Source organism: Mustela lutreola, chromosome 15 (assembly GCF_030435805.1).
Source record: "Mustela lutreola isolate mMusLut2 chromosome 15, mMusLut2.pri, whole genome shotgun sequence".
NCBI classification, from domain to species: Eukaryota; Metazoa; Chordata; class Mammalia; order Carnivora; family Mustelidae; genus Mustela; species Mustela lutreola.
The window spans coordinates 1,131,464-1,152,561 of NC_081304.1; the positions used below are offsets into that span (position 1 = coordinate 1,131,464).

General features: G+C 65.8%; 1 protein-coding gene across 1 annotated transcript; it reads right to left on the reverse strand.

The window, feature by feature from the left end:
• Window positions 1-2,478: 2,478 nt before the first annotated feature.
• On the reverse strand, window positions 2,479-6,590 carry GCGR (glucagon receptor). Its single transcript, XM_059149358.1, has 13 exons — window positions 6,457-6,590; window positions 6,279-6,381; window positions 5,453-5,560; window positions 5,251-5,372; window positions 5,051-5,157; window positions 4,812-4,968; window positions 4,572-4,731; window positions 4,443-4,503; window positions 4,098-4,167; window positions 3,732-3,820; window positions 3,466-3,604; window positions 3,350-3,391; window positions 2,479-3,005 (listed from the first exon to the last, which is right to left on the reverse strand). The coding sequence occupies exons 1-13, from the start codon at window positions 6,517-6,519 to the stop codon at window positions 2,775-2,777; spliced, it is 1,452 nt and encodes a 483-aa protein (XP_059005341.1). The 5' UTR covers window positions 6,520-6,590; the 3' UTR covers window positions 2,479-2,774.
• Between the last annotated feature and the right edge of the window lie 14,508 nt (window positions 6,591-21,098).

Here is a 21,098-nt window from a genome sequence, read left to right on the forward strand (position 1 = left end):
GGTTTGGGAGGACCACGGGGGTGGCGGTAAGCCCCGGGAGTCCTCTAGACTCCAGGGCGGCCTGATCCCCGTCAAGCAGGGAGGAGGTAGCAGAACAAAGGGCTGACGGTGGAAAGTGGGGTCAGAGGCGGGGGGCGGGGCGGGAGGCGGCGCTGGGGCTGCCGGAGCGTCCCGGGGTGGTCCCCGCACCGCGGACCGGCGCACCGACGTGCGTCCAGCTCCGCGCTTGTATTTCTGCTTCTAAGCGCGCACACGCGGGTCCTCCTTGGTTTTCCGGTTTCATCCTCCCTACGCGCGGCCCGGCCACCGTGCGGCCCGGCAGACCGGGTTTTCTCTCCTCGTTCGGGTCACGGTCACGCCAGTGCTGAGTGTTCGCGTTACCGTGTCCGTTTGCAGAGCGTGTGGTAAATTGTGACGGTTGTTTTCAGCCCAACATTTTGTTTTCCTTGAAGTTACTCACGGCCCTTTTTCGCTTGGTTGGTTTTCTGTGCACGGACACTAAGTCTTCAACTGTCCACCGGGTCATCTAAGCTTCCCCAGGGGGCGCGGCCACTGGTCCCCCGGAGGGTGTGTCTCCTGTTCACTGCCCCGCTTGAGGTCCCCCTTCCCCTCTCCGCTCTCCTAGGGTTGACCCTGTGTGTCCTCGTCCTCCACTCTTCAGTAGCACGCGCGTCCACACACGGCCACACGCGCAGGTGCGCGCACGTGCGCGGCGGGACCCGTGTATTTGCGGGCGGGGCCGGAGGTCAAGGACTGCCCTGGAGATGGGAAAGAGGCGGAGGCCCCGGAGTGTTCATGTTCGCGGACCGAGAGGTGTGGGTGCTGGGCTGTGGGAAGGCGCGCCCCCCCCCCCCACGCCTGCAGGGTGGCCTGGTCAGAAGTTAGTGTTCATTGGCGGGCCGGTGCAGCCCCTGCCAGGCCTCCGCGCTCAGCCCTGCCGGTCGGCTCCAGTTCTCCTGGGGACAGGGCCAAGGTGAAGGAGACGGCAGAGGGCGTCCGGCTGGGGCGGGCCGGCAGGAGGCCGCTGGGCGAGCAGCTCGCCCCCACCCCCGGGCGGTCCCACCCCTGAGCGCAGCGGGCGTGAAGGAGAACTGCGCTCCGGTGCGCGCCTGTGCCCCACACGGGCTTCCGCGGCGCACGGGCTGGTGGGCGCGCCCCGTGGGCCGGGACTCCGGAGGGCCCGAGAGAGGTGGTCTGAAGCCTCAGGGTCAGGGGCCTCGGCCTGGCCGCCGTGTGGCTGGCGCTCCCCCGTTGCTCTGCCGACCCTGCCCGTCTGCGCACCACCGCCCGCCTGCCTGGGCCCCGACAGAGCTCCGTGGGCCCCGACCAGCGGCCCGCTTCTCCGGGCCCGCCCCCGCCGCGTCCCGGCCCGCGGGGCTGTGGGCCCCATGGGGTGACGCGCCCCTCAGGAGGGCCCCAGTGCCTGGCGGGGGAGTAATTTTATTTACTTTTCCTGAGAGGCCTTCTGTCCGCTCATTTTCTCCAATTAGCCTGGCTCTGCCTGAGCAACTCCAGCCCACGTGGCCCGGGGAGGCTGTGGACACCCCACACCCCTGAGCTCCGCGGTCACCTTCCGCCGGCGCCTTGAAGCGGGGGCACCCGGCCCACCGAGCAGTGTGTGCTCTCGGGTCTGACTCCTTCCTCCTCCCGGGGCGCTCCAACCCATGAGCACAGCCCCCACGCCATCTCCACTCCCGCACTAGTTCCTCAAGACGGCGACCTGGACCTCAGCGTGCGCCCCCAAACAGTTGGGCTCCGCACCCCAGGGCACTGCCTGGCTCTTCTGGTGTAGGACGCTCGCTCCCCTCAGGGTCCCGGCCTGCCCGGCAGGGTGCCCACCCAAATACTGTGGACAGGGTCCTTGCTGCACACAGCCGCCCAGCCACGCGCCGGTGTGGAGGGGGTCGGGCCCCTCTGCCGAGCGAGTGTGTCAGGACCACAGAGGTCTCAGGAGAAGGGCTGCTGCCATCACTCCGTCATTCCAGTTCCCGGCGGTTGGTTTCCCCCCATTTTATCTGGATCGCCTGCCAATGCCCTTGCAGGGTCTGAGTCCAGCCCTGGCCGGACTCCAGGATACAACCAGAGGTGTCCACACGGGGCTGGTGGGAGTGCGGCGCGGGGGGGTTCCCTAGGCGTCCCCCACCGTTCACATGCCTGTTTGGGCAGATGGTGACTCTCTTGGGGTCTGGGAGCCAAAACAAACGGCGGATGGGCCATCCACTCTGGCGCAGGGCGTGCTGAGCCCCTCTTCAACCAGCAAGGGAGGGTGGCCGGAAACCGCTCCAGCAGGGGGTGTGTGTGCGGGGGGGCACACTGTCAGCCATGAGTCATGTTTGGGACCCTCTCGGGGGTTCCAGCTCCAGTTCATCTGTAAAGTGGGGACTCCCGGAGGGAGCACACTAGCTCTCGGCCCCAAGCGAGGCTGCTCCCTTCCGATGGGGAGGCCCTGGCCCAGTGCGTACCTCTCCCTCAGCCCAGTTGTCCCGCGTGTGCCAGGCAGCCCCGGCTTGGACACTTTATTGTCGGAGAATACACGTTTCCTTGAGCTCGGCCTGCCGGCGGGGCTCCTCCCAGCGCGTCCCCCACTGCACGGAGCAGGTGTGCAGGGAGCCCCCAGCCCTCAGACCACCCCACTGTGGACGGTGAGCAGCGAAGCCACCATGGCTCCCAGCCCTCCTGCTGCCGCCGGGCATCTGGCTCTGCGTGGTCCAGCAGTGCTCTCTCTCAGCCCCTGAGTCCAGCCCTAGCTGGGCCTCCTGGGGCCTCCTGGAGCTTTAGAAGGGGCTCTCGGCCAGCCCGGGGAGACTGCTGACCAGGCAGGGGTCTGCAGAAGGGTCCCGGCCAGTCTCATTGCTGCTGCCTCCGGATCTGGAAAGCAGTGGCTTCTCGCTGGGGGGGTCGCCAGTGGGCAGGGCTGGGGGTCCGAGCCTGCTGGTGTGGCGTTCTTCCCGCAGTGAGCGACCGGCACGCCAGCGGTTCCAGCGCCGCAGCAGCTCCGACTGCACCTGGGGTGGGGGCACGGCAGGTCGGGCCTGTCCCATAGTCCCAGCCTCCCAGCCTCGAAGGACTGCGGGGCCCCAGGTGCAGAGCAAGGCAGGTTCCAGCCAGAACACTGGGCTCTTTCTTGTCTGGGCGCCCCCTTCACCGTGTGCTCCCCAAGGACCAGCCCAAGGCCGTCTCGGGGTCCAGCGCCCAGAATCATGGCGACTGTGACCAATAAGCACAGAGAGGCATGAAGGGCTACCCCCCCCCCCCCGGCCAGCTGCAGGGGGGAGGCCAGGGAGCCTTGGTGCTGCTCTGTGCCTGGCTGCTCCCCGGCTGCACGCTGGGACCAGACCTCCCCACCTACCTCCTTATTGAGGAAACAGTACAGAACAGCCACCAGCAGGCCCTGGAGAGAGGGGCCAGTCAGGGCGGCACCCAGGCGGGGGCGGGGGGGGGGGTTTACAGGGGGTGGGGCGGCACCTGGAAGGAGCTGAGGAAGAGGTCGAAGAAGAGCTTGGCAGAGCGCAGGGTCCCCTGGGCGTGCTCGTCGGTCACGAAGGCAAACACCACCTCATGGACCCCCAGCAAGGGGATGAGGGTCAGTGTGGACTTCGCCAGCCTGTGGGTGGGAGTCTGAGCCGCTGGGCCTAGCCCCGCCCACAGGGCCCCTGGCCCGCCCCCCGCCCCGCCCCCCCCCGGCCCCTGCGGTGGGGGGGTCTCGGGCTCTGCTGGCTGCCCGCACCCACCGGAACTTGGAGTCTGTGTGGCGCATCTGGCGGGCTCGCAGTTTGGCCGTGAGGATGAGAAGGATGCGGATGAAGATGAAGAAGTTGATCTGCGTGTGGAGGGCGCAGCTCAAGACAAGCCCGGACCCCGCCCTGAAGCCTTCCTGGCCCCCTGGCCCTGGGGCTGCTGGGCCCCCAGCTGGGGACGAGCTGCTGAACCCGAGGCCCGGGTCCCGCCTGAGTGCCAGGGCCTCGCTCCCTGTCTGCCCAGGCAGGATGTCAGGCGAGCCAGCAAGGGGGGACCGGGGCGGGGTTGGGGCGGGCAGACCCCAGGCCTCTCTGCCCCGCTCCGAGGGGCCAGCAGGGGCTGCACGTGCGGGTCCTCACCAGGATGGCCAGGAACACCGGGAAGCGCAGGATCCACCAGAAGGCCATGTTGTCGTTGCGGGTCCAGCACCTGTGGGCGGGGCCGGCTCACACCCCGCCAGCCCCCCACCCCCTGACGTCATGGGGCTCCAGCGCTTGGGGTAGGAGGGGAGATGGTCCTAAAGGACCCCCATCCTGGGGCAGTCTTGCTTTCCCGCCCACCACCACCTCCGACTACAGGTGCCCCCCCCCACCGCGCCCCAGTGCTGCCCGGGTACTCCCCACAGACCCAGCCCAGGGTGCCGCGCCCAGAAGGGGTGAGCCTGGAGCCACCTCGGGTCCAAGTTCCGGTGGGCTCATACTCACTGGACGTTCTCAAACAGGCACTTGACCACGGCCCAGGGAATGACAAAGAGCATGGGGGCGCCTGCGGAGGGGGCAGCTGTGACCCAGAGGCCCCCGCCAGCCTACCCCCCACCGTGCCGGCCTACTCACCCCAGCCGAGGCCCAGGTAGAGGGTGAAGAAGCTCCTGTCCGGGAGGGCGGCGAGGCCCAGCAGGCTGTGCAGGTACACGCCCTCCACCAGCAGCCAGCTGTAGTTGGCCACCACGCCGTACTGCATGAACACCGCGGCCACCCGGCAGCCGGCCACCGCCTGGCCGCAGGGGCCCATGAGCTCAGGTCACACACCCCCCGCAGCCCTGGGGCCGGGCGCCCGGAGGCGTGGGTGCTCACCCCGTCACTCAGCCAGACGCTCACGCGGAGGTCATCCCCGATCTTCTGGCTGTACCGTGTCTTGAGCAGCGCATCGATGACCAGCACGGAGCTGGCCTTGAGCACGAAGGACGCAAACAGGTTTGCGTGGATGTAGTTCCGGGTGCAGCGGAGCTGGCTGCGGGGACAGGGGTTCAGGGCCCGCCTGCTGCCCTGCCCGCAGGGTGGGGGGGCCGAGCGGTGGGTGGGGGTGGGCGTACCTGAGGCCCAGCAGGAGAGCCAGGGCCAGCAGCAGCGCCCCCAGGGACAGAGAGTACCCCACCGTGTACATCACCTGAAGGCCGCTGTACATCTCGGCCGCCTCCTTCTACGAAGAGTAGTGGCTGGTCAGGGCCGAAGAGCCACTATGCCCGCCCCCTCCCCTCTGGCCTGGCTCCTGCCGCACCTGCCATGGGCTCACCTGGCCCTTGAGCTCATGCTCATCCATCTGGCACTGAGACGCGTTGCGCCAGGACTGCCCCCGTGGCCCGCGCACCCACTGCCCATCGGGCCCGCACTTCTTGAAGACATGGCGGTGCTGCACTGGGGGCCCAGGCTCCGATCAGCACCTGAGCTCTAGCCTCGGCCCCCTCCGCCACCCCCCACTGCCCCTCTGTGGTCACCTTTGGGGTGCCAGGGCAAGTACCAGGGGCAGGACGTGTTGGCCGTAGTGTTGGCAGGGGTGTCCGGCCAGCAGGCGTACTTGTCAAAAGTTCTATTACAGACCAGCTCTGCAGGGCGAGGCAGGACGGGGGGTGCCCCTCAGCAGGACGGGGCTCCTCTCGGAAGCCCCCATACCACACCCTCTGCCCCCAGCATGCAGTCTCCCCCCAGATCTCCCTGGGTCCCGGCAGCCGCCTCCCCCTCCCGCACCACCCCAAACCCACCTGAATTTGCTCCTCCTTCTCTGGGGCGGAACCCCTGTCTATAGGCTTCCTTCCAGGGTCCAGGGTAAGCTCCATAGCTCAAACCCCATCCTTCCCTCTGCCTAGACGGGGCCCCCTTCCATGGTCAGACGGTGGCACTTGGCCTGCTGGCAAGCTGCTCCTACCCTAACCTCCCGCCGTGACCCTAAGGGGCCCTCAGGGCTTATACGGAAGGGGGTGCCAGTCCCTGCTTGAGCCCTCCCCGGGAGGGCCCGTCTCCCTCTCCTGCCTAGGCCTTGTGTGGTCTGGCCACTTTCGTGGGCTGCCTCCCCCCAACACTGGCTGCCCCCTGGGCCTGGATCTCCACGGGAGCAAAGCTGGTGGCCCTGGGACCAGCAGGAGGGCGGGGTGAGGGCAGCAGACACCAAGTTCTGAGGCAGTTCTACCATTTCTTTTATATGCTGGTGTGTGGTCTCGGGGATGTCCCTGACTGGCCCCTCCATGGTTCCCTATCAGTGGGGGACAAGGGAACAGGGCCTTGCCTGGCCAAGCCCTGGACTTGGGGGAGCAGCCAGGGGCTCACCCGTGGGGGGGGGCAGCAGGCTCAGGTTGGAGAGACACTGGTCACCGTAGAGCTTCCACTTCTCAAACAGGAAGTCCATCACCTGCGCAGATGGGGCCTGTGGCTGGGGGACAGAGGGAGGGACAGGTGGGACAGAGTCGCGTCAGCAGGGGGGTGGGGGCCCCCCCGCCGCGCTCACCTGGCAAAACAGCAGCAGCAGCAGCAGCAGAAGGTGGGGGCAGGGCGGCGGGGCGGGGCACATGCCTGTGAGCGGCCACCCACCCACCACATCGGGCTGGGGCCACACTGCCAGGCAGGGGGGTCCTTGTGGGGGCTTCCGGTCGGAGCAGCAGGGCCTGTGGACGGACACCCATGTGAGAAGGCCCGGCTGGGTCTGCTGTGGCCAGCGGGCTGGGGGCTTTCCTCGAACCACCCCGCTTAGCCTCGGGTCCTATAGAGGAGGCAGGAGCCGGGAGGAAGAAGACACCCCAAGGAGTAGCTCTTTGCCGGCGACGGGGCAGGGGTCTGGCCGTGCGCTGGGAGGTGCCGCCCAGGGTCCTGGAGGTCCTCTGTCTTCTCTGGGTGGAGCTGGGTTTCCCGTGGCTCTGCCCGTGGCTGCCTCTCCTGCAGCTCACATGGCCTGGGAGACCCACCCCTGCACGCTGGTGGTGCTTCCGTCCTGTGGGGAGCAGCGACCCAGGACCCACCGCCTCCCTTCGGCCCCTGCCATCCTCCCCACCTATTCTTAGCCCCTGGGAAAGGCAGCGGGCCAGGCTGGGGCGGGGCGCCAGCGCCATCCGTCACTGTGGTTGGTTATCAAGGTGGCCCCGGGCCAGCTCCCAGCCCTGCCCAGGGGACCGGGAGTGCAGGCACAAGCTCAGGACAGTCCCGTCCCACACAGCACCCTTCCCAGGCCCTGGGGTATCCCTATGTGCCCTCTGGGCCCCACACAAGGCTCACGCCCCGCCCCTGGGGCACGTGGCGCAGGTGGCTGGCAGCACAGTCCTTCGGGATGGTCACTGCGGTGGCCAGGGGCCCAGACGTGGGACCCCCGCCCTCCTGGTGCTCGGGGGCCTGGCCCAAGTCTGAGCAGAGCTCCGGGCCAGAGCCCCATCTGTTCTCCTCTCCTGCTTCCTCTGACTCCGATTGAATTCCGTGGGGGCAGCAGGGAGGAGCCCTTTAGGGCCTGGGCTGTGGGCCCCGTAGGAAGGACTTGTGTGAGCCCTCCAGGTCTGCGGATGGGCCCTGGCAAGCAGTGAGCAAGAGATGGATGGATGGATGGACGGTCGGATGGATGGACGGTTGGACAGATGGACGGACAGCCAGTAGGCTGGAAGACGGCGAGTGGCCGGGGTAAGGGGGGGCCGCACGGGGTGCCAGCTCAACCCAGGACTCCCCTGAGACTCCCCCCTCGCCCTGAGGGGACCCTGAGACACTACCGCAGAGGGCGAGAGAGCTCAGGGATCCAGGGTGGGCACCTAGACCCCAGCGTGTTGTGGGGCTCCCGACCCGGCCCTCAGTCATGGGTGCAGGCCAGGCCTGGTGGAGGCCTCACCCAGCGGTCACGAGTCCCCAGTCCCTGGGCCAGGTGAGGCATCACCGGGTTGCGGGCTCAGGAGAGCAGGGGCCAGGGTGCGCATGACCCTTCCAGCAGGAAAGGTGCCGCAGGTGGAGACTGAGGGCAGGTTCGGCCCCCTCCAGCTCCGGGGTCACCCGTGGGGGTTCATCTCCTGATTCTGATCGGGCAGCCCTGTCTGCTGCCCGGCCCTTGCCCAGCCAGGCTAGGAGGGTAAGGAACAGCCCAGAACCAGCCTCTCGCAGGCTGTGCCCAATGGCTGGAGGGAGAGCTGGGCAGGCAGGCTCGGGGGTGCAGGGCGGCCCCAGACTGGGTGAGAGCAGGGACAGGGGCAAACGCTGGCTGAGAGCCTGGGCAGGAAGGCAGATGTTCCCTGCCCGGATGCCCTGCAGCTGGCGCTAGGGGCCGACAGCAAAGCAGCTCCAGGACCGCAGGGCTGTCCCTCAGCGAAGCGGGAGCCGGGCCTGCCGACTTCCGGCTATGCCAGGCTGAGGCCCTCAGGCCCCTGCCGGGTGCCCGGATGGGAGGCCGGCCCATTTCTGCTTCTGGGTCGAGGGTGCACAATTTCCCTTTTCCGAGCCTCAGTTTCCCCCGCTGGTCTAGTGGGGGTCCCTGCTTCCTTGTCATGAGGCGTCAAGAGCTCTGCCACCGGAAGAGAAGGGGGGTCTGTCGTCTCCAGGCCCTTCCTTCCCGTGAGCCCCTGACGTGGGCAGGGGTACCCTGTGCTGAATGGATGAGCTTGAAACCCAGGTGCTGAGGTGGTCAGAGGCACAGGCCCAGCGGTGCCAGTGACCCTGCTCCCAGGGTCTCCCCCCTCTGCCCCAGTGTTAGCCTTATTACCCTTGGTGGAGCCAGGGTGGGGGGCGCCAGGGCCCTGCGGGACAAGCGTCCGCCCTTCATGGACCGAGCGGCCCTGCTCCCTCCCGGGTCCTGGACGGTCCCAGCACAAATATGAGCTCCGGGCTGGATGTGCAGCAGGGCTTCACGGGGGAGTCCGGGGTTGCCAAGGGGATCTCCCTTCCCAGCCCCTCCGCCGTGCCCTCAGGGCTTCACGCAGCCCACCTCCCACAGGGGTGGAGGGGGGGCTACTGGCCCCAAACCCCACAGAACACAGCACTCCTTGGTGTTCAGGGCCCCGCCGGCATCCTAGCAGTTCCCACTGGGGTAGCTGAGGGACTCCCGGACCGGAGCTGGAGGAGGCCCCCAGGATGGGTGGGTGGCCTGTCAGACAGGCAAGGGTGCAACGGTTACCCGCACCCACCGCTTGCCCCAGGATCCCAGTGGGTGGGCAGGAGGATTGCAAGCCTCAGAAAGGTCTGAGCTGGGGCGGAGGTGGGGGGTGGGGCAGGCTGTTTTTGTGAAACCAGAGCAACTAGCAGGAAGGTCATGGCCCCTGGGGTAGGCTCAGGGGCCAAAGGCTGTTGACGGAGAGGGATTCCTGCTTCCTCCCCACCCCCCTGGGGCGGGGCTGACCCGGATGCCGCCAGGGTGCAAGTCCCCACCAGCGGCAGTCCCCCCCAAGCCCCGCACCCCGGCTCGGAAGGACCCAGACACAGCCAGGCCCGTCCTCGAAGATGTGAGTGTCCAGACGTCAGGGGGCCAGTCGGTTCACGGTGGGGGCCTCGGAGGCTGGAGGTGAGAACAGGGCAGGGCAGTGACCCACCCTCCCTGCGGGTCAAAGTGACAAGTGTGGGCCCCACAGAAGAGCAGACCAGGTGGGGTGCCAGGGCCACACGCCCCCTCCCAGGGACACCCAGGCGGAGGGGATGACGCTGGGGAGTCCTGGGGAGCTGGGGCCCTCCACAGGGGACAAGCAGGGCCACCCACAGCGCCAGGCCCCTGGGGTGTCCCCGCGGTGCTGCACGTGGGCCCCTTGGGGAGAGCGAAGAGGAGTGGCCGGCAGCGGGACAGAGTGCCCAGGGTGGGGAGGGCAGGGGAAGCGCTGAGCCCCCCCCACCCAGCACCTGAGGGTGCGGGACCCAGTCGACTGTCTGAGCGGGAAGGGCCCATCTGGGGGTGGGGACCAGAGGGGTCCGACAGGGGTGAGGACTGCGACACCCCAGGCCCCAAGACCTCCTGGCGCACGACTAGGGGTCCCCGCCCGCTGTTTCCGTGCTGCCGATGCGTGGGCCCTGGCCGCGCCCGCCCGTCTGTCCCCCGACCGGCGGCCCTGCGGGGCCGTCCCCTTGGGCTGGCCAGGTGCTCACCGTCTGCGGCTCCGGCTCCGGCCCCGGCCCACGGCTCCCTGCTCCCTCCGCGCCCGCCGAGCGCAAACTTTCCAGCGGCGACGCTGGGTGGCGGTGGTGGCGGTGGTGGCGGCGCAGGCGGGCGGGGGCGGGGGCGGGGGCGGGAGTGGCCTGCGTAGTGGGGGAGGGGGGAGGGAAAGGGGGAAGCCGCAGACTGGGGTCCCTGTCTGCCTCCCCGCAGCGCTCCCGCCGCCCGCCTCCGTCCCCCAGGCGCGCCCGCGAGATCCCGGCCCGCCCCGGACCCTGCCTGCGGCTTCGCACCCGCGCAGACCCCGCCCCGCAGACCCCGCCCCGCAGACCCCCGCCCCGCAGACCCCCGCCCCGTAGACCGCCGCGCCGCAGACCCCGCCCCGCAGACCCCGCCCCGCAGACCCCCGCGCCGCAGACCCCCGCCCCGCAGACCCCGCCCCGCAGACACCCGCGCCGCAGACCCCGCCCCGCAGACCCCCGCCCCGCCGACCCCGCCCCGCCGACCCCCGCGCCGCGAGCTCGCCGTGCGCACGCCCGCGCTTCGGAGCCGGCTGCAGACCGGGTCACCCCGGGCCCACAGCTCCCCGGGGGGCTGGCGGACCGACAGGGGGTGACCACCTCCACTGAGGTGGAGCCTGGGACTGCGCCCCCTCCTCTCGGTCCCCTCCCAACCAGCCCGTGTGGCCATCCTCCGGCTTCTTTCCCAGTGCGGAGCGGATTTGCTCCGAGGACTGGGCCCCCACTAACCACCAGGGCAGCTCCTAAGTGACATTTCTTTCCCGCCGCAGAGCAGGCTGGACGGGGTGAGGAAGGACAGAGCAGGTGGGGAAGGGGGTCCCCCTGGGGCCCCATTTAACCCTGGGTCTCTGGTCCCCCTCTCCAGCACCACTCACTCAACAGCCCCTTGGGTGGGACATGCCTTTCCCCACCGGGCTGCCCCTGCTTCTCCAGGGCTGCCCTGTGGCCAAGGTGGACACTCGGCTCTTTCTCTCCTATCCCTCCTCCCCGGGCTCCTGCCCCCAGTCACCCTCCTAGGATGTCCTCTCCTGTCCCATTTCCCTCCCCAGGTCCAAGACCTGAATCCCAGCCCATACTCAGCGCCAGTGACTTCTGGGCCACCAAGCCCGGTGGACACTTTGGGGCCACATCCTTCCTGGCCATTCAGCATCCTGGGACCCTGATGATCGTGTCCTCCTAGAAAGCCCTCCTGTGCCTGTGGCTCCCCTGGCACCCTCCTCCTCATCTGCACGCCCCTCTGCTCTCTTTCTCTCTCCCACAGCTCCCACAGCCCCACCTGGGGAGCCCTCGCCCCTGGGCCACTCCCCTCTCCTCAAGGCACCTCCAACACCCTCTGGCCTCTGGACACCTGGCCCGTCAGCAGGAGGGAAAACCCAGGAAGGTCTCCTGTCCATCAGCAAGTCTTCATTCTCCTTCCGGTGTTTCTCTGCCCTCAGTCTGGGGCTCCTCTCCGCTGTCAGCGCCTTTCCAGCCACCCGCCGTCACCCAAGATGTCCTCCCTGGCTCAACAGGTCAGCGACTTGGTTAGATGCTGTCCTTTGTCTCTGGGGCCCTTAACCCTACTCTACTTCTGTTTTACGGGGTGTTGGTACCCATGGGCCTCTGTTTCTCCCAGAGCAGAGCTGACACTGGTCCGCATTGCCCTGGGACGGATGGACAGACAGCCGGCCTTTAGCGGGTCTCTGCCTGGCCTCTGTCTGGAGTCTCACAGGAGGGGCTCCCAGGGCTGCACGCATGTGTCGACCGGTGCCCTCCAGACCTGTTCCTGCCGCCCACCTGAGACCCTGCCCCCAGAGCGAGCCTTTCTCTTTTGGTTCTGGGACTGGGCCAAAGGCAAAGATCAGAGGCAAAGGTCAGAAATTCTGGCTCTGGGGCGCCTGGGTGGCTCAGTGGGTTAAGCGGCTGCCTTCGGCTCAGGTCATGATCTCAGCGTCCTGGGATCGAGTCCCACATCGGGCTCCTTGCTCGGCAGGGAGCCTGCTTCTCCCTCTGCCTGCCTCTCTGTCCGCCTGTGCTCGCTCGCTCTCTCTCCCTCTATCCCTGACAAATAAATAAAAATAAAATCTAAAAAAAAAAAAAAAGAAATTCTGGCTCTGCCTGGGCAGGGGCTGCCCGCCGCCTGGGCAGGGGCCGCAGGTGTGGGAGGAGGGGCCACGCGAGGTTTGTGCCCAAGGACTCCTTGCCCGCACCTCCACTCTCTCCCACACCCTTCCTCCAGCTCCCCACCCCTTTTTGGGGGGTGGAGCACGGTGTGGGTGGGCACAGATCTCGGGGTTACCCCCTTCCATCCCCGGGGACACCCGGCCCTGCAGCCTTGGTGGAGTCTCGGCCAGGAGAGGAGTTAGAATGAGTGCAGAGCGCCTGGAGCTGCATGGGGGGTCACACCTGACCCAGGTGACGGGTGACGCAGTGGGGGGCGCATGGCCTTGGTGGGTGCCGATGGGACAGATGGGGGTGGGGGCCTTCCTGGGGCTGGGTCACCTCTATTTACAGAGCTGATTCATAAGACATAAACAGAGAAGGAGCTGGGAATGGAGGGGGCTGGGCCTTCCCACATAGCCTCTGAGGGCCGGAGAGCTGAGGAAGGCAGCTGCTAGGGACCCCATGGGAGTGCGTGTCCCCGGAGGTATGCAGGCTCCTGAGGGCTGGGGAAGACTGGGGCGGAGACTGCCCTCCCCCGCCCCCACGCCTCCTCCCTGGTCCCTGGAATGCAGGCTCTGTGCGTCTGTACCGTCTGTACCGTGGGTTCTGCAGAGAACACCAGCGGGGCTGAGTTCGGGCGCTTGACCCCATGGGAGGGAGGCTGTGGCCCCAGGAGGCCCTGCTTGCCTGTCTGCAGAACCAGACGGACCTCGCGACCACGTTCCTGGGGGCTTATGATGGCAGCAAAGAGGGCAGGGGTCCGGACTGGCCAGTGCTGGACACAGACCCAGCGCAGAGGGACGCATCAGGGCTGACGGAGGCGGTGGTGGGCGTTGGCCGGCCGGACAGAGCCGCTGCCCATGGTCCGCGCGGTGTCTCCCACACACCTTCACGGGCCACGGACGCCCGACTTTGGATATAGTTTTATCCCCGGCGTGTATCCCACAGCCTGTCCCAGAGGTGTCCCCAGTGTCAGCCCGAGGCCCCTGAGAGCTGTTCTCGGCCGCAGGAATCAAGGAGCAGGACCACCCAAAGCGCACGCAAATGGGACCTGTCCTGCGCCTCGCTCTTAGGTGGGGGCGGAGGCCAAGGGCCAGCAGCCGTCCTGGCCCGAGACAGAGAACCCCGGGCAAGGAGGCCGCGGCCGGCAGCGCAGGCGACTGGCCAGGTGGGAAAACAGGGCCAGAAGGACCTGGGGAAATCAAAAATATAATGTCGGAAACTCTTCAGCTCTCACAGAAGGATTGAAAGGCTGAGTTGGGCAAGTCTCAGAGAAGACAAAGCCAAACCGCATGGGACAGACCGTGAGCCCCGCGCCCGGGGGAGGCCCGCACCTGAGCGACCAGCGCGGCTCTGGCCAGCAGCTTCCGCCGGGGGCGGGGCCGGGGGCGCTGCGGACTCGGTGCCCAGTGTTCATGTTTCCTTTACAAATGTGTGACGGCGCCGGGGTGGCTCAGTGGGGTAAAGCCTCTGCCCAGGGCCCTGGGATCGAGCCCCGCATCGGGCTCTCTGCTCAGCGGGGAGCCTGCTTCCCCCTCTCTCTCTGCCTGCCTCTCTGCCTACTTGTGATCTCTGTCAAATAAATAAATAAAATCTTTAAAAAAGAAAAAAATTAAAATAAATAAATAAAACTTTCAGAGCTGATAGCAGCTGAATTCGCACCTGAAATTCTAAAAAAATAGATAAATAAAAGATAAAAACAAAAGAGGGAACGAAAACCGTCAGTCTCCTCTGACCTGCCCACGGTCCCCTCCTCTGCCCCCCCCCCCCGCCGTGTGTCCGCACCCCGGCCTCTGATCACACGCGCGCGCGTGTCCAGAGGAGGCGTCAGGGAGCGTGGCCTGGGGGGCGCAGCGTGGCCCAGTCTGCGGCTCCTCAATCCCACGCGACGTTTCCGAGGCCACACGTGTCCCCCCCGCCCGCCCCGCCCCAGTTGCGCGGCTCGGCCGCACCGGCGCTACCTTCACATCAGCTGCGCCGGCGCTCGTCCCGCTAGTCCCGCAGCTCGAGCTAAAGTCCCCTTTGTCGGGGCCTGATGCCCGCGCGCAGAAGCTGACCCACCCGAAGTGGACCGTTCAGGGAAGTTTCTCAAACATTGTCGTGGCGCCACCGGAACCAAGATACGGAACATTTTATCACCCCAAAGCCCCTCCTGAGCCTTGTCGCCGGGGCTCTCCAGGGGCCCCAGGCCGCCCTGCCCGGACTTCGGTCCTACAGCGCCGCCTTTCCATGAGTTCCCTCGAAGCGCACCGCGCGGCCCTCGGTGCCTGGCTTCTGGTTCTCATCACGGAGCCGTGGAGACACCTCTCTGTCACAGCCCGCTGGGCCACGGAGGCGGCCACGACACGCGAGCGCCGCTCCTCCGCTCACCAGCCTTCCGAGGACCGATTCCCTGGTCGCCTCCGCCCGCTGCCCGGAGGGGCCGGTGCTGGTCCCTGTGGGGACCTGCTGTCCCTGCTCCCGGAGGAAGCACCTGGGAGCGGGGTGTGGGCTCACCGGGCGGCGTGGGCTTCACTTCGAGAGAAACTGCTGGGGAGTCCCGGGGGCCCGGCCCATGGAGTGTCCGCCTCTCGGTGTGGCTCGGGTCACGGTCTCGGGCTCCAGAGACCGAGCCCCACGTCAGGCTCTATGCAGGGCACGGGGTCTGGTTAAGACTCCCTCTCCCTCCGCCGCTCGCCCTGTGCGCCGGTGCTTGCTCGCTCTCCCTCAAAAATAATTAAGTCAGGGGCGCCTGGGTGGCTCAGTGGGTTGGGGCTCTGCCTTCGGCCCGGGTCATGATCCCAGGGTCCTGGGATCGAGCCCCACTTTGGGCTCTCTGCCCAGCGGGAAGCCTGCATCCCCCACCCCCGCCGCCTGCCTCTCTGCCTACTTGTGTCTCTGTCTGTCAAATAAATAAATAAAATCTTTAATAAATAAATAAGTTACATTAAATTTGTGTTTCTGGTGGTTCACTGCTAGTGCATACAAACTATCTTTGTTTTACAAATATTGACTTTGTATCCTACGACCTCGCTAAACTCACTCATCAGTTCTGTGTGTGGTGTCGATTCTTTGGGTTTTCTGTGGAGGAGAACGTGTGGTCTGAAGACGGGAGATGCGGCTTATCCATCCAAGAAAGATCACCGATGCCCGCTCCCGCTTTATTGGGAGGCGCCTGCTTGCTTCGTCCTGTCATGAATTGATGTTGGATTTTATCAGATGACTTTGATTTTTTATGAAATGATCTGATTTTTCTCAGTCTATTGCTGTGGTAAATGACACTGATTTTCAGATGTTGGACCAGCCTTGCATTCTGTGGTCAGGAAGTATCCTTTCTGTATATTTCTGTATTTCATAAGCTAATATTTTGATAAATTTTTATTTTATTTTATTTATTTATTTGACAGACAGAGATCACAAGCAGGCAGAGAGGCAGGCAGAGAGAGAGGAGGAAGCAGGCTCCCCGCTGAGCAGAGAGCCCGATGCGGGTTTCGATCCCAGGACCCTGAGATCATGACCTGAGCTGAAGCAGAGGCTTAACCCACTGAGCCACCCAGGCGCCCCTCACTTGTAGAATTTAAGAGCTTCGTGGCTATACGTGTTCACCAGCACAAGGCTCTGTTTTGGTTTTAAGTGTGTGCACGTACATCTTTTTCAAGTAAGGCGCTGAGATGCCAGGTCACTGCTGGGGGCAGGTGCATCTGAGGAAAGTCCCCCGCCAAGGCTCCCTCCTGCAGGGGCCTCTGCCAGAGCTGGAGATTTAAAACACTTTCAGGGGACCCTCTCTCCCAGCAGGGGTCTTCAGTTGTGCGAGTGTGAGCCGCGGCCCTAGGATCCTGTGCCCAGGCCGGAGCCTGCTCCGTGCGGCGGGCACTGCCCCTCCTGCTCCTGCTCTCCAGGGTTCCTGGTCCTTCCCTCAGACCCAAGACATGGAGGGTCCTTGGTGCCTGCAGACTTGCTTGTTTGGGTAGGGAATGTGATTGTGCGTGCGTGTGTGTGTGTGTCCCTGTGCGGGTGTGTGTCCCTGTCCCTGTGTATGTCTGTGTGTGTCCATGTGTGGGTGCATGTCCGTGTCCGTATGGGTGTCTGCGTGCGGTTGTTGTGTCCGTGTGCATATGTGTGCCTGTGTGCGGGTGCGTGTCCATGTCCATGTATGTGTCCATGTGTAGGTGTGTTTGTATGTCGGTGTCCATGTGCGTGTCCGTGTGCAGGTGTGTGCACAGGCCCAGCTGGAAGGCCCTGGGGTGCTCACTGCCGTCTCTGAGTCTCCGGGGGGGAGGTCAGGGAGCAGTGAGGTGGCAGAAGAGCCATGTCCAGGCCCCACCATGCCCCTGGGGGAAGGTCCCGGCTGACCTTTGGCTGTGGGTCAGGCCTGGGGGCCACTTATCTGTCCCTGTCCATTGGCACAGGCCCAGCACTGCGTAGGGAGAGCACAGACCTCCTGTCCGTCTGCAGACAGAAGCTGGTGCCACCAGAGGGGCGGGCGGGAGCAGGAGTGTGGGCTTTGTGCCTGTGGCTGGGGGGAAGCAGCCGCTGAGGCAGGCCCTGGGACAGGGTTTGGGCCTCAAACCTCTGTCCTGCCACCCCCGGGATCCTTCTGGTCTCCGTCCTCCCGACCGACCTTCTCCATGGCCTCCCTGACGGCGGCCCCGTGGCTGGTGGCCCTCCTGCCCGGCGTCACCACTCCTCCAGGCTGGATGCTGGCCCGCGCACCGTTCCAGACACGGTCTGCTGAGGCACAGGGAAACTGAGTCACGCAAGCGTGCCCAAGGACCCCCAGGAGGGGGTGGCCAGGGCCCAGAACCCGTGCACTTGACCTGCAGGGACTCGGGGCCCTGAGCCCAGCCTCAGTGGAGGGCTGTGGTTTCCACCCCCGCGTCACAGACAGGGAGCCTGAGCCTTCAAAGGTGAAGCAGCGGGCACAGACTTGCCCGCTGCCCCCCGGCCTGTGCTGGGGGAAGGGCCCAGGCCCCAATTTGCAGGAAGGGGGCTGGACCGAGGACAGTGGCATCCTCCCTCCAAGGCCATCGTCCTCCCCCTGAGTGACCTCCATCCTCTGGGACACCGGGTCCTGGCCTCTGTCTCGCCGGCTGCCTCACGCCCCGAGCCACCATCCAGGTCATTATCCTCCGCTGGGGCTGGATCGAATCAGGCCACTTAGAGGGAGGGTGGCAGCGGGAAGGGGCCCTGGGGCCGCCAGCTCTCGATGGGGCCAGGTTCAGGTCAACGACAGAGCAGGGGGGCGGGGGGCCGGCGCCACTGGCAGGGACGGCCGGGGGCAGGTGGTGGATGGGCCCCGAGGAGGCCAGAGGGCAGCGGGCCCCTAACCCAGGAGGTCATGGTGTGGTGGGGACAGACAAGCCCCAAGCCCCCATCTGGGTCATCCAGGCGATTAGGACGGGAGGCAGGCTGGGCCCTGGGCTCCTGCAGAGTGAGCCAGGCCAAGTGCGCAGGCAGAGGACGGCGCACGGAGGGGAGAGACCCAGAGAAGCCGCAGGAGGGATGAAGCCTTGCGGGGCGCTGGGTCGGGCTGGCCGGGAGCCGCAGCTCTTGCGGGTCAGTCCCACTGATGCCCAGCCCCGTGGCGCGTGTGACCTTCCACGGCTCCCTGCGCCCTGGCCCTGGTTTCCGTGGGACACAGGTGGCCCGCAGACTGGCGCCAGCCACCCTCTCTTGTCTCAGCAAGGGGACTCAGTAGAGCCCTGGGACGGGGAAGCTGGGGGCTCCCTGACACTCCTGTCCCTCCCTCATGGGGTGCGGGCAGCAGGGTGGGGACAGATGCTCACGTGTAGGACTGGCGTGAGCCGCAGGTGGGCAGGGACACACGGGCCACAGCCCTCGGGCTTTGGGGGTTGGGGAGCACGACGGTACTGTTGAGGGTCGGGCTCGAGCCAGCAGGAAGCCCTGAAGTCACCACGCGGGGATTCGGGGCAGCAAGACCCAGAGGTGCCTGTCAGGGCCCAGCTGAGTCCCCCCACATTGGGGCCTGGACGTCTCAACCTCCAGCACTTCAGGGCGTGACTGCAATTAAGGTAATTAAAGCAAAATGAGGTCACAGGGTGGGCCCTGACCCAGTAAGACCAGGTCCTTCTAGAAAGGGACTAGAGCGCGGACTCCTGCAGAGGGAGCACCAGCGGAGGCCCCGGAGACACCCCACCCTCCCTCCCTCCTACGCCCCCACTCCCGCCTCCCGGGCCCTGAGCAGAGGCCTGGAGGGAGGGGCCCGGCTCGCAGAAGCTGGCGTGGAGGGCTGGGTCCTGCCTGGCCTGGCCTGGGTGGGGACGGGCTATCGCAGGAGGAGCCGCCGGCCGGGGAGCCCGCAGGAGAACTGGAAGGGAGTGTGGAGGAACTGGGCAGGCCCGGAGGAGTTTATGCACAACAGGGGCCTTCGGGCCCAGGCAGGGATGTGTTCCTGGAAGGAAGCTGGGGGGTGGGGGGTGCCAGGGCCTGCGGTGAGCTGCGTGGAGGCTGCGGGAGCTGCCTTGGGAAGAACCGGGGAAGGGCCAGGAGACAGAGGGCGGGAGAGCCGGCCGGGCTCCTTCCGCAGGATCAGAGCACCTGCGCCTGCTGAGGTCCCCGGGGCGCCCTGAGGGCAGACGAGCGGCCACGCCAGGCTCTGGGGATGTCAGCAAGTTCTGGATCCTCCTTAGGCCAGGGCCGGTGGGGGGGGGGCGCCAGAGCCGGGGTCCCCATTGTTCCGTGGGGTGCCCGGGCCCCAGATGGCCCAGCGGGCGGCAAGGTGGGTTGGCTCCCAGGGAGCTGTGACCCACGGGAGCCTCGGACGTGGTGTCCTAGCAGAGTGCGTTAGCTACCGCCTGCTGTGTAACGAATTATCCCAGATCCGGCCACTTACAGCAGCAAACGTGTACCGCCTCGCGCTTGCTGGGCGTCAGGAATCTGCAGGTCCTCGCAGGCTGCTGGCCAGGGACAGCCGTTCCTTCCTCTGTGGGCTCTCAGGAGCGAGCGAGGCGGCAGCCAGCTCCCTGAGGAGTGTGTGGGGGAGCGGGGGCAGGACCGAAACCTTCTTGTAACTAATCTTGGAGGGGACATGCTGTCACTCGTGTTACTGTCTGTTGGCTGAGGCACGCTGGCGAGTCCAGTCCATGCTGCAAGGGGTAGATGGGGACCCCCTGGCCTCTGCACCCCAAAGCCAAGAGTGCGAGACACCCTCAGTATTTCAGACCTGAGCCTGGGGTGTGGGAACCACTTGGGCCTTTCGAGGACTGTCGATAAGGGTCTGTGCCAGTCCTAAGGCAGGACACCCAAGGAACCATGGGGCCTCCCTGTGGGGAGGGGGATTGCCGACGCGGAGACTGGTGTCCACCTCGAAGACCTAAGGCAGGCCCTTCCAAAAGGCAACATGGAGTGCCTCGTGGGTGTCCCCAGAAGACATGAGAGCAGGGACTTGGACAGCCACAGCGGGACGCCTCAGATCGCCAGCAGCTGGAGCAGCCTGTGTCCGCTGACGTGTGAACGGATGTAGCCGGTCCGTCCACACAGTGGAATATTAGTTGGTCTTAAAAAGGACATCCTGGCACCCGCTTGCATGTGGACGGACCTACAGGACACGCTCGGTGACCTCAGCCCATCACGGAGGAGCAAATACTGCACCATTCCACTTACGTGAGCCCCCCCAGAGGACTCGCAGTCGTGAGCCCCCCCAGAGGACTCGCAGTCGTAGAGACAGAAGGGCTGGGGGTGCCAGGGGCTGGGAGCTCAATGATCGTGAGGACAGAACTCCAGCGTGGGAAGATGAGAAAGCTCTGGAGGTGGATGGCGGTGGCGGTGGCGGCACAAGAACATGGACGTGCTCAGCGGCACCGAGCCGTCCGCATGAACACGGCACATTTCGTGGTACGTGTCGTTTACCACGCTGATTTGTTGGGTGATGCAGGGGTTTGTACCTGTCAGGCCTGAGCCGGAAGCCAGCTGGATCCCAGATCCTGTCCTGGAAGCCCAGGCGCACCCTCTGGTCTCAGGGGTGGACTCAGGATACGCGCCTCTGTCCTCGTTGCGAGACAAGATGCCGGTGCTCGCTGCTGCAGGATTGCCCTTCATAACTACCACCCGCCGGCAGGCGGCTCCCACCGTCGCAAGCTCGTCTAGTATTTGGAAATATGCCGCATGACTGAAGGTATTTCTGGTTTTAAGTCATTGAAAACTCAAACTGACTGGAAGAATAAATGGATCACGCTGAATGACAGAGGGGTCGGCTTCAGGAGAAGCTTGATCAGGGCTGCGGTTCTGTCTCCTGGGGACTCTGTTCGGCCTGCCCTCTGTGCTGGCTTCATCCTTGGGCTGCCACACCGGTCTTGTCACCTGATGCACATGCCTCAGACACACACAGAAAGTGTGGGCACCTTGGTGGAGACTAAGCTGCTTTTCTGGTGCCTGGTCCCACGTGGCTTCAGCTCTGATTCACCTGGGGAAAGGAACAAGCTAAGCTGTCTGGCCAGGGCCCAGATCACCCCGGAAGCACTCTTCACCCAAAAGAGCGTCGCTACGCCCTGCCGGCACAGGGAGCTCTGAGCCTTCCAGGGTCAGACAGTCCTGTCTGTCCTGGAGTCCTGTCTGACCCTGACCCCCCCAGGCAGGAGTCGTCCACAGAGCCCGCAGAGGCCAGGCCTCCAGGGAACACAGGGGTCAGGGGCCAAGCCTGGGCGCTGGGACCTGTCATGGGAAGTGGGGCCCCGGTGGGCTCCAGGGTCTCCAAGAACGAATTACCTGTCTTGTGTCTACTGCCAGGTGTGGCCCCTCCAGTGTCCTTTGAGGGCAAAGCTGGCCATAGTGGCTGGTGCTCCGAGTCTCCCCATGGGAGGGCCTTGGTGTATCATGCTGGGGGGAGAGGGAGCCCCATGGTGGTCCTAGTCTTTCTGGCAAGGCTCACTGGGAAAAGGAAGCTGCACTCAC